Raw genomic sequence first — 13,027 nt, forward strand, 5'->3', positions numbered from 1 at the left:
ACCCACTGGAGCACCCATACCCGCCCTAACATCTGACACCAACACCACTGGAACATCCATATCCTCCCTAACATCCGACACTGACACCCACTGGAGCACCCACATCCGTCCAAACATCTGACACTGACACCCACTAGAGCACCCATATCCTCCCTATTACCCGACACTGACACCCACTGGAGCACCCATATCCTCCCTAACATCCGACACTGACACGCACTGGAGCACCCATATCCTCCCTATCACTCGACACTGACACCAACTGGAGCACCCATATCCTCCCTAACACCTGACACTGACACCCAGTGCAGCACCCATATCCTCCCTAACACCCAACACTGACACCCACTGGAGCACCCATATCCTCCCTAACACCTGACACTGACACCCACTGGCGCACCCATATCCTCCCTAACACCTGACACTGGCACCCAGTGCAGCACCCATGTCTTCCCTAACATCTGACTCTGGCACCCAGTGCAGCACCCATATCCTCCCTAATACCCGACACTGGCACCCAGTGCAGCACCCATATCCTCCCTAACACCTGACTCTGGCACCTAGTGCAGCACCCATATCCTCCCTAAAACCTGACACTGGCACCCAGTACAGCACCCATATCCTCCCTAACACCTGACACTGACACCCACTGGCGCACCCATATCCTCCCTAATACCCGACACTGGCACCCAGTGCAGCACCCATATCCTCCCTAACACCTGACTCTGGCACCTAGTGCAGCACCCATATCCTCCCTAAAACCTGACACTGGCACCCAGTACAGCACCCATATCCTCCCTAACACCTGACACTGGCACCCAGTGCAGCACCCATATCCTCCCTAACACCTGACACTGGCACTCAGTGCAGCACCCATACTCATTCCCGATCAGCAATCCACTGAGTTTACTTGTGACTCAGTACCACAGTGGCAGCCTTTCGGTCATTGAAACCCAGACCAAATGACTTATTGGATCATCTGCTTTAATTCATTCATGGGATGTGGGCATCACTGGCAAGACCAGCATTTATTGCCCATCCCTAATTGCCCTTGAGAGGTTGGTGGTGAACCACCTTCTTGAACATCTGCTCTATACAATGAAACACTCACTTGGTGAAATGTCGGAGCTTGGCTTCGATGCTGCGATGCCTCATGCACATTCGAGTCAGGGCTGAGCCGATATCCCGGGTGGCACCTGGGAAAACAAGATCGGAATAAACAGGGTGCAGTCTTGAGTACTGACCACCAGAGGGCAATAATGAACCACATCAACTAGACTCAGTCCAATGGAAGGACAGGAAATCAGACAAAAACACTGCTCCAGAAGTGATTTCATTAGCCTCACTCATAGCTCAATATCTGTCTACTTGATGCTTCCAATGTGCAGACAGTCTCTCAGTTCATATACAGTGCAGCATCATTCACTCAACCTCACGTCCACTGCCCAATCTCTCAATGGGTGAAGGCATCGAGAAACCCGACCACACACACAGACCAGGAGCTCTCAGCATTGAATCCCGTCCGGTCTGTACTGAATTTGCTTATCTACATTGGATTAGATAGGATATACGAAATTATGAACATACAAATGAGTGGGAGTAGGCCACTCGGCCCCTCGAACCTGCTCCGTCATTCAACAAGATCATGGCTGATTTGATTGTAATCTCAACTCCTTATTCCCGCCTATCCCCAATAACCTTTTGCCCCCTTGTTTATCAAGAATCTACCTAGCTCTGCCTTAAAAATATTCAAAGACTCTGCTTCCACCACCTTCTAAAGAAGAGAATTCCAAAGAGTCTCAGCCACCTGAGAGAAAAACATCCCCTCATCTCTGTCCTAAATGAGCGACCCATTATTTTTAAACAGTGACCCCTAGTACTAGATTCTTCCTCAAGAGGAAACATCCTTTCCACATCCATCCTGCCAAATCCCCTCAGGATCTTATATGTTTCAATCAAGTCGCCTCTTCTAAACTCCAGCGGGTACAAGCCTAGTCTGTCCAACCTTTCCTCACAAGACAACCGGCCCATTCCAGATATTAGTCTGGTAAACCTTCTCTGAACTGCTTCCAATGCATTTACATCCTTCCTTAAATAAGGAGACCAATACTATACACAGTACTCCAGATGTGGTCTCACTAGTGCCCTGTACAAGTGAAATACAACCTCTCCACTTCTGTGTTCAATTCCCCTCACAATAAATGATAATATTCTATTAACTTTCCTAATTACTTGCTGTACCTGCATACTAATCTTTTGTGATTCATGCACTAAGACACCCAGATCCCTCTGCATCTCAGGGCTCTGCAACCTCTCACCATTTAGATAATATGCTTCTTTTTTATTTTTCCTGCCAAGTAGACCATTTCCCACTTTCCCACATTATACTCCATCTGCCAGGTCTTTGACCACTCACTTAACCTATGTCCCCTTGTAACCTCCTTGTGCCCTCTTCACATCTTACAATCCTACATATCTTTGTGTCATCAGTAAATTAGTAACCATACACTGGGTCCCTTCATCCAAGTCATTTATATAAATTGTAAAAAATTGAGGCCCCTGCATTAATCCCTGTGGCATACCACTCGTTACATCTTGCCAACCAGAAAAAGACTCATTTATGCCTACTCTTGGTTTTCTGTTAGCCAGCCAATCTTCTCTCCATGTCAATATGGTACACCCTACACCATGAACTTTTATTTTCTAGAAATAAACTTCGATGAGGCACCTTATTAAATACCTTCTGGAAATCTAAGTACAGTACATCCACCTTTATCCACAGCACATGTTACTTCTTCAAAGGACTCCAATAAATTGGTTAAACATGATTTCCCTTTCACAAAACCATGTTGACTCTGCCTTGAATTTTTCTAAATCCCCTGCTATAACGTCTTTAATAATAGCTTCTAACATATTCCCTATGACTGATGTTAAGCTAACTGGCCTGTAGTTTCCTGCTTTCTGTCTACCTTTTTGAATAGAAGGAGTTACATTAGCTACTTTCCAATCTAATGGAACCTTCTCTGAATCTAGGGAGTTTTGGAAAATTAAAACCTACGCATCAACTATCTCACTAGCTACTTTTTTTAAGACCCTAAGATGAAGTTCATCAGGACCAAGGGACTTGCCAGCCCGCAGCTCCAACAATTTGCTCAGTACCATTACCTGGTGATTGTAATTTTCCCGAGTTCCTCTCTCCCTTCCATTTCCTGATTTACAGCTATTTCTAGGATGTACTTGTATCTTCTATAGTGAAGACTGATACAAAACACCTGTTCAATTCATCTATCTCCTATTTTCTGTTATTAATTACCAGACTCACTTTCTATAAGGCCAATACTCAATTTGTTAACTTTTCCTTTTTAAATATCTAAAGAAACTTTTACTATCTGTCTCTATATTTCTAGCTAGCTTTCTCTCGCACTCTAATTTTTCCTCCCTTATCAATTCTTTGCTGTTTTTTATATTCTGTCCAATCTTCTAACTTGCTGCCAATGATATGCCTTGCGCAAAAATATGCTTTTTCTTTTAAGTTTGACACCATGTTTAACTTTTTTAGTTAATCATGGATGGTGGATCCTCCCCTTGAAATTTTTCTTTCTTGTTAGAATGTATCTATTCTATGTATTCTGAAATGTCTCCTTAAATGTTTGCCACTGCATCTTTATCGACTTATCCCTTCACCTAATTTGCCAGTTCACTTAAGCTAGCTCTGCTTTCATGTCCTTATCATTGCCCTCATTGCCCTAATATGGCACAGAAACAGGCCATGTGGCCCAACTAGCCCATGCTGGCATTTATATTCCACTCGTGCCTCCTCCCATCTTTCCTCATCTAAACCCATCATTGTAACCCTCTATTCCCTTCTCCATTTTAGGAATGGCTCACTTCCTCTTAAATGCATCTAATGTATTTCAACAGCAACTTACATTTATATAGCACCTTTAATACAATAAAACATCCCAAGGTGCTTCACAGGAGTGTTATAAAACACTGAGCCACATAAGTGGGTATTAGGTCAGGTGACTAAAAGCTTGGTCAAAGAGGTGGGTTTTAAGGAGTGTCTTAAAGGAGGAAAGCGAGGTAGAAAGGTATTCACTTCAACCACTCCCTGTGGCAGTGAGTTCCACATTCTCACCACTCCTTGGATAAAGAAGTTTCTCCAGAATTTCCTATTGGACTTCTTGGTGACTATCGTATATTGATGGCCTCTAGTTATGCTCGCACCAATGGGAGGAAGCATTCTCTGTGTCCATTCTGTCAGAACCTTTCAGAATTTTAAAGACATCGATCAAGTCACCTTCCAGCCTTCCATGTTTTCACCTCAGCCAGGCTAACAGTCAGGCATCCCAGTGACTTTGTCCAACAGGAGTGAACAAGACCTCGGTTTAATGTCCTTTCCGAAAGATGATGTTAATGGTATGTGAATTATTTTGTTAAGATACACAGGTTTTGTTTAATTAAGTACTTAGCGCACTTATAAGGAGAGACATTGCCCCTTTAAGGGGCTGCCAATTTGTTTAAATTAGTTCTCAGAATTGTTACAGTGTAGAAGGAGGCCATTCGTATCTGCACTGGCTCTCTGAGCATGTAACTTAGTGCCATTCTCCTGCCTTTGCCCCATAACTCTGCACCTTGTTTCTATTTAAATAATCATCCAATGCCCTCTTGAATGTCTCACTTGAACCTGCCTCCACCACACTTCCAGGCAGTGCATTCCAAACCCTAAATACTCGTGTGAAAAAGTTTTTTCTCACCTCACATTTGCTTCTTTTGTAAATCACTTTAAATCTGTGCCCTCTGGTTCCCGATCCATTTACGAATGGGAACCGTTTCTCCCCATCTACTCTGTCCAGACCACTCATGATTTTGAAAACTTCTATCAAGTTTCCTCTTAGCCTTCTCCTCTCCAAAGAAAACAGTCCCAGTTTCTCCAATCTTTCCTCATAACTGAAGTGTCTCATCCCTGGAACCATTCTCGGAAACCTTTTCTGCATTCTTTCAAATGCGTTCATATCCTTCCTATAGTGTGGCGTCTGGAACTGTACACAATACTCCAGCTGAGGTCCAACCAGCTTATATAAGTTCATCATAATCTCCCTGCTCTTGTACTCTATGCCCCTATTAATGAAGCCTAGAATACTGTCTGCTTTAGAAAAGCTCTCTCTACCTATCCTGCCACCTTTAATGACTTATGTACACATACACCCAGATATCTCTGCTCCTGCACACCCTTTCAAATAGTATCCTTTATTTTATACTGTCTCTCCATGTTCTTTGTACCAATGCGTATTATCTCACACTTCTCTGCATTGAACTTTATCTACCAACTATCTGCCCGCTCTATCAACTTGTCTATGTCCTTTTGAAGTTCTACACTGTCCTCCTCACATTTTACAATTCTCCCAAGTTTTGTGTCGTCCGCAAACTTTGAAATTGTCCCCTGCACACCAAGACCTAGATCATTGATATATACCAGGAAGAGCAAGGGTCCCAATACTGACCCCTGGGGAACTCCACTACAAACCTTCCTCCAGCTTGAAAAATATCCATTGACCATTACCCTTTGCTTCCTATCCCTCAACCAATTTTGTATCCAAGTTGCTACTGTCCCTTTTATTCCATGTTTAATTTGCCCATTTGTTTAATTGTTGTATTCAAAAGAGTATAAAGAGAGACTACTGGTATCGAGGTGTAGTAGGTCAGAAGCAGACATATGTAATTCTGCATTCTGTAAGTAAACTTATCAGGAAAAGTATTCGTATCTAGTTTCATAATTCACCAACTGGCTTGGGATTGGCTTAACAGAAGGCACCTCTGACACAGCAGCACTCCCCCAGTGCATGGCACTGGAGTGTCAGCCTGGATTACCTGTTCAATAGCTAGTGTGCAACTTCAACTGATTCAGGAGTCGAGCGAGGTACCCACTGAGTCACGGCTGACACCAGTAGCCCTTGCGTGAAACATGCAGAGAACTGCACAGTGTCATAATGTCACTATTAAACAGTAGGCAAAGGAATGTCCTAAATGCAGGGTGTGTGAATATCCTGCACCCTTAAATAGCTAGCTTTATGTTCCGCATTAACTTTAATAATAATTGCATGAAGGAAGTGAAGTACATATTCATTAATGATATAAAAAGAGAAATATTAAATAAACTAATCAACCTCAAGGAGAATAAACTCCTTGAATGAATGGATTACATTGAAGCACTTTAAAAGAATCCAGGGAAGAGATAACAGAGGCACTATTATGCATACTTAATACTGCATTAGGAAAAGATCTCCTTCCAGAGGACTGGCAAATATTTAACGTTATACCTATATTGTAGAACATGTCCAGAGAACTGTAGACCAGTCAGCTAGAGACCAGTTTACCATTTCTCCCAGCTCCAACATAATGCCACCACCAAACACATCTTGCCCTGTCCTCTCCTTTCAGCATTCCAAAGGGACTGCTCCCTCAGTGATACCCTGGTCTACTCCTCAATCACTTCCAACACCCCCCTCACCTTTCAAGGGCAGATTTCCATCCAAGGCATGTACCATTTTACCTCCTCCCTTCTCACCATCCAAGGCCCTAAACACACCTTCCAGGTGAAGCAGCGATTTACCTGTATTTCTTATAATCTAGCCTATTGTATCCGCTGCTCACAATATGAGGAGAGCAGACATAGACCGTGGGGCTGCTTGGTGGAACACCTCCATTCTGTCCACAAGCGTGACCTCGAGCTCCCTGTCACTTATCATTTCAATCCTTCTTTGCTTCTACTCTGTCCTCAGCCTGCTACATTGTTGCAATGAAGCTCAGCACACTCCTGGTTGATCCCCAACATTCCACCCTCCGTGGTCATCCAAAAACTCTGCTGCTCGGGTCCTGACCCACAGCAAGTCCTGCTCCTCTATCGCCCCTGTGCTCACTGACCTACACTGGCTCCCAGCTAAGCAACGCCTCTACTTTAAAATTCCCATCTTTTTTTCAAATTCTGTCCATGGCCTCGCCCCTCCCTATCTCTGCAATCCCCTCCCTATCTCTGTAATCCCCTCCCTATCTCTGCAATCCCCTCCCTATCTCTGTAATCTCCTCCAGCCCCACAACCTGCCAAGGTATTTTCATTTCTCTAATTTTGGCCTCTTTGAATATTCCTATTTGAGCCCTACCATTGGTGGCCATGCCTTCAGTTGCCTGGGCCCTAAGCTCCGGAGTTCCCTGCCTAAACCTCTCCACCTCCCTATCTTCCTTCAAGACTCCTTACAACCTATCTCTTCGACCAAACGGTTGGCCATCTGCTCTAACATCTCCATATGTGGCTCCATATCTAATTTTTCTCTATAAAGCTCCTGTGAAGCAGCTTCTATTAAAGGTGTTATATAAATCCAAGTTGTTGCTGTTCTAGCTAGAAAGTCAGTGCCTAAATGTGCTGGAGGGGCAGATGGAGCTGGAGGTACAGAAGCACAAATCTCTTTTCAGGCTGGAGGAAGGTTTGTGGTGGAGTTTATAGTCTAAAAGGTTAATAAGGCCATAAAGAAACAGCACACCAAGCACTAGGCTATACTTCTAGAGAAATAGAATTGAAAAGTCAGCAAGTTATGTCACACCTGTATCGAACCTTGACCAGAGCACACCTAGAGTACAGTGTGCAGTTCCGGTCGCCATATTATAAAAAGGATATAGAGACACTGGAGAGGGTGCAAAGATTTACAAGGATGACACCAGAAATGTAAGGTTGTAACCACCATGAAAGGATGAAAGGGCTGATCCCTTTCTTCTTGAAAATAGGAGGCTGAGGGGTGACCTGATCAAGGTCTTTAAAATTCGGTAAGACCTTGACAGAGTGGATAGAGAGAGAGAATGTTTCAACTTGTGGGGAAAAGCATAACTAGAGGCCATCAAAATAAGATAGCCACCAAAAATACAAGCCGGAGGGACTTTTTTTTAACCAAAAGAGTGGTGAGAATGCGGAGCTCACTGCCACAGGGTGTGGTTGAAGTGAATAGCAGAAATGTAATTAAGAGGAAGCTAGAGAAACAGAGGAGGGAATAAAGGGTTTTTTAATTCATTTACGGGATGTGGGCGTTGCTGGCCAGACCAGCATTTATTACCCATCCCTAATTGCCCTTGAGAAGGTGGTGGTGAGCTGCCTTCTTGAACTGCTGCAGCCCATGTGGTGTAGGTACACCCACAGTGCTGTTAGGAAGGGAGTTCCAGTATTTTTACCCAGCGACAGTGAAGGAACGGTGATATATTTCCAAGTCAGGATCGTGAGTGGCCTGGAGGGGAACTTCCAGGTGGTGAGGTTCCCATGTGTCTGCTGCCCTTGGCCTTTTAGGTGGTAGTGGTCATGGGTTTGGAAGGTGCTGTCGAAGGAGACTTGGTCAGTATCTGCAGTGCCAGTCAGTATCTTGTAGATGGTACACACTACTGCCACAGTGCATCGGTAGTGGAGGGGGTGAATGTTTATGGATGTGGTGCCAATCAAGCGGGCTGCTTTGTCCTGGATGGTGTTGAGCTTCTGGAGTGTGGTGGGAGCTGCACTCATCCAGGCAAGTGGAGAATATTCCATCACACTCCTGACTTGTGCCTTGTAGATGGTGGACAGGCTTTGGCGAGTCAGGAGGTGAGTTACTCATTGCACGATTCCTAGCCTCTGACCTGTTCTTTTGCTACAGTATTTATATGGCCAGTCCAGTTCAGTTTCTGGTCAATGGTAACCTCCAGTATGTTGATAGTGGGGGATTCAGTGATGGTAATGCCATTAAATGTCAAGGGGCGATGGTTAGATTCTCTCTTGCTGAAGATGGTCATTGCCTGGCACTTGTGAGCCATGTATGTTACTTGCCACTTGTCAGCCCAAGCCTGGATATTGTCCAGATCTTGCTGTATTTGGACATGGCCTGCTTCAGTATCTGAGGAGCCACAAATGCTGCTGAACATTGTGCAATCATCAGCAAACATCCCCACTTGTGATCTTATGATGGGAGGTAGGTCATTGATGAAGCAGCTGAAGATGGTTGGGCTGAGGACACTACGCTGAGGAACTCTTGCAGTGATGTCCTGGAGCTGAGATGATCGACCTCCAACAACCACAACCATCTTTCTTTGTGCTAGGTATGACTCCAACCAGTGGAGAATTTTCCCCCTGATTCCCATTGACTCCAGTTTTTATAGAGCTCCTTGATGCCACACCCGGTCAAATGCTGCCCTGATGTCAAGGGCGGTTGCTCTCCCCTCACCTCTGGATAAGGCACTTTTGTCCATGTTTGAACCAAGGCTGTAATGAGGTCAGGAGCTGAGTGGTCCTGGCAGAACCAAAATTGAGCATCAGTGAGCAGGTTATTGCTAAGCAAGTGCCGCTTGATAGCACTGTTCATGATTCCTTCCATTTCTTTACTGATGATCGAGAGTACACTGATGGGGCGGTAATTGACCGGGTTGGACTTGTCCTGCTTTTTGTGTACAGAACATACCTGTTTTCCACATTGCCGGGTAGATGCCAGTGTTGTAGCTGTACTGGAACAGCTTGGCTAGGGGGCGTGGCAAGTTCTGGAGCACAAGTCTTCAGTACTATTGCTGGAATGTTGTCAAGGCCCATAGCCTTTGCAGTATCCAGTGCCTTCAGCCATTTCTTGATATCATGTGGAGTGAATTGAATTGGCTGAAGACTGGCATCTGTGATGTTGGGGACCTCTGGAAGAGGCCGAGATGGATCATCTACTCGGCATTTATGGCTGAAGATTGTTGGAAGTCCTTCAGTCTTATCTTTTGCACTGCTGTGCTGGGCTCCTCCAGCATTGAGGATGGGGATATTTGTGGAGCCTCTTCCTCCAATGAGTTGTTTAATTGTCCATCACCATTCACTACTGGATGCGGCAGAACTGCAGAGCTTAGGTCTGATCTGTTGGTTGTGGGATCGCTTAGCTCTGTCTATCACTTGTTGCTCATGCTGTTTGGCACGCAAGTAGTCCTGTGTTATAGCTTCACCAGGTTGTCATCTCATTTTTAGGTATTCCTGGTGCTGCTCCTGGTATGCCCTCCTGCACTCTTCATTGAACCAGGGTTGATCCCCTGGCTTGAAGGTAATGGTAGAGTGGGGGATACGCCGGGCCATGAGGTTACAGATTGTGGTCGAGCACAATTCTGCTGCTGCTGATGGCCCACAGCCTCTCATGGATGCCCAGTCTTGAGTTGCTAGATCTGTTCAAAATCTATCCCATTTAGCATGGTGGCAAACAAGGACTGTGTGGTGGTCGCTCCAACTGATACTGTCATGGACAGATGCATCTGTGGCAGGCAGGTTGGTGAGGATGAGGTCAAACACGTTTTTCCCTCTTGTTGGTTCCCTCACCACCTGCCGCAGACCCAGTCTGGCAGCTATGTCCTTTAGGACTCGGCCAGCTCAGTCAGTAGTGGTGCTACCGAGCCACTCTTGGTGATGGATGTTGAAGACCCCCACCCAGAGTACATTCTGTGCCTTTGCCACCCTCAGTGCTTCGTCCAAGTGATGTTCAACATGGAGGAGCACTGATTCATCAGCTGAGGTGGCGGGGGGGTTTGGGGCGGGAGGCGGTATGTGGTAATCAGCAGGAAGTTTCCTTGCCCATGTTTGACCTGATGCCATGAGATGTCATGGGGTCTGGAGTCGATGTTGAGGACTCCCAGCAACTCCCTCCCGACTGTATACCACTGTGCCGCCACCTCTGCTGGGCCTGTCCTGAGGTGGGACAGGACATACCCAGGGATGGTGATGGTGGTGTCTGGGACATTGGGTGAGTATGGCTATGTCAGGCCATTGCTTGACTAGCTCTCCTAATTTTGGCACTAGCCCAGATGTGAGTAAGGAGGCCATTGCAAGATTGACAGGGCTGAGTTTGCCACCATTGTTTCCAGTGCCTAGGTCAATGCAGTCTGGTTTTACTACTTTTTATTGACTTTTTTGCGGTTTGTTGCAACTGAGTAGCTGGCTAGGCCATTTCAGGGGGCAGTTAAGAGTCAAGCACATTGCTGTGGGTCTGGAGTCACATGCAGGCCAGACCAGGTGATGACGGCAGATTTCCTTCTCTAAAGGACATTAGTGAACCAGATGGATTTTTAAGACAATTGACAATGGTTTCATGGTCATCATTAGACTTTTAATTTCATGTTTTTATTGAATTCAAACTCCACCATCTGCCATGGTGGGATTCAAACCCGGATCCCCAGAGCATTACCCTGGGTCTCTGGATTACTAGTCCAGTTACAATACCGCCTCCCCCTTGTATATGGACGTGTGTGTGTGTGTATAAGAAACCCTCTGTATAATCCTCTCTCACTCACAGTTCAAAAATTTTTAATATACAAATATAAGTGGATATAAATTGTGACTTCTAATCTGAATCCAAACCTCTAACTCAGTAGGAATCAGCTTCCCCAGCATCCACCAACCAGGTCATTGCACAGGGGCAAAGGTCAGGTACAACTGTGACAATTTGTCTCGGAGACCAATCATCTTCTGGCTGTCACTCCTGCGCCTGACAGCTCTCAAACCCACTGACTCTGGGCCCTAATTATATCCTGTGCCCCCAACTCCCAGAGCATATACTGAGGTCGTGTGAAGGAGGAATAGAAGTGTTTATATTACAGTGACTGCTGTATTTCTGGGATTACAATAATTTCCGGTTTCCTTGCAGAGTTCCTCTGCCACAAACTTTTTTGAGACAATGATAAACATGTGTTCAGTGATGTGATTGGGATATGCTAATTTGGGAAAGAGGCCCCTCCCACGCCAAAAGCTGTCAGTAATTAGGGAGTTGGCAGAGCCTTGTCCTGGAAGTGGTCGATGAAAAATTCTGGAATTTTCTTCGTGTTATAAATAGCCATTGCAATCTGTATTACTTCACAGGAAATCAGAAGCAGCTGTCCCCTCCATGGATAATTGGACTTCGGATATGTTGGGAGGGAAGGAATGGGGTTAGAACTCAGGCTGTTACCAGTTCATCCAAGTCAGGTAAAGGCAGTGTGAACTCAAGACAGTCAAGCTAAGCAGCAGCAAGAACCAATTTAAAAATGACTGGAAACAAAACTGCTGCAGTTCCTGATGCACACGGTGCCTCGGTCCTTTAGCCTTTATTATCCACCCCAAGATCAAAAGTTAAATTTAATTCAATACCCCCTTTAATCCACTTGTAGCTCAAGTTGCTGTTATGAATGTATCTTGCTCATTGTATCTGTATCTAACCCCGTGCTGTACCTGTCCTGGGAGTGTTTGATGGGGACAGTGTAGAAGGAGCTTTACTCTGTATCTAACCCCGTGCTGTTCCTGTCCTGGGAGTGTTTGATGGGGACAGTGTAGAAGGAGCTTTACTCTGTATCTAACCCCGTGCTGTTCCTGTCCTGGGAGTGTTTGATGGGGACAGTGTAGAAGGAGCTTTACTTTGTATCTAACCCCGTGCCGTACTTATCCTGGGAGTGTTTGATGTCAAAGAAGGATACTCCAATTCTCAACACCACCTCATTCACATTGATGGGGAGTAAAAGTGATCTTACATTTTCCTGTAACAGTTTGGGATTATATGACAATGAGATGAGAGGAGTCTGCTCGATTCAAATACATCCTGGGGCGTTTGTGAACATCAAGTCCAGAGGCTCAGTGTCAATCTTTGGCCAGCCTCAGTCCCAGCCCCAGACAGATCTGCTGTGAGAAGAGTGGGTACCAGGGAGCTGACCAATTAAATTGGCTCAGTTGGTCATATTCTTGCCTCAGTCAGAATGTCATGGGTTCAATCCCCACTCGAAACTTGAACACGAAGAAACATGAGCTCATACTCCAGTGAGGAAGTGTTGTGCTGTCCGAGGTGACGTCTTTCAGATGAGACATTAACCTAAGGCCCTGCTGGAAAAGATCCTCTAGCGCTATTTCAAAGAAAAGCAAGAGTTCTCCACTGCCTTGCCCAATGTTTATCCTTCACCCAATACCGCAAAACAGATTATCTAGCCTATACTGCATTGCCTTTTGTGGGAGCTTTCTGAGCACTAATTGGCTGCCATTTTT

At 45.4% G+C, this 13,027-nt stretch overlaps 1 protein-coding gene across 21 annotated transcripts in view; it reads right to left on the reverse strand.

The window, feature by feature from the left end:
• The window catches only part of LOC144681869 (protein MTSS 2-like), a 180,454-nt gene that overhangs the window by 56,225 nt on the left and 111,202 nt on the right, over positions 1-13,027 (reverse strand). For all 21 annotated transcript variants that reach the window (XM_078543969.1, XM_078543970.1, XM_078543957.1 and 18 more), the window contains exon 4: positions 1,112-1,196. In XM_078543969.1, the coding sequence (XP_078400095.1) occupies positions 1,112-1,196 (85 nt within the window). The remainder of the gene's footprint in view (positions 1-1,111; positions 1,197-13,027) is intronic.

Source organism: Cetorhinus maximus, chromosome 6 (genome assembly GCF_964194155.1).
Source record: "Cetorhinus maximus chromosome 6, sCetMax3.hap1.1, whole genome shotgun sequence".
Classification (NCBI taxonomy): domain Eukaryota; kingdom Metazoa; phylum Chordata; class Chondrichthyes; order Lamniformes; family Cetorhinidae; genus Cetorhinus; species Cetorhinus maximus.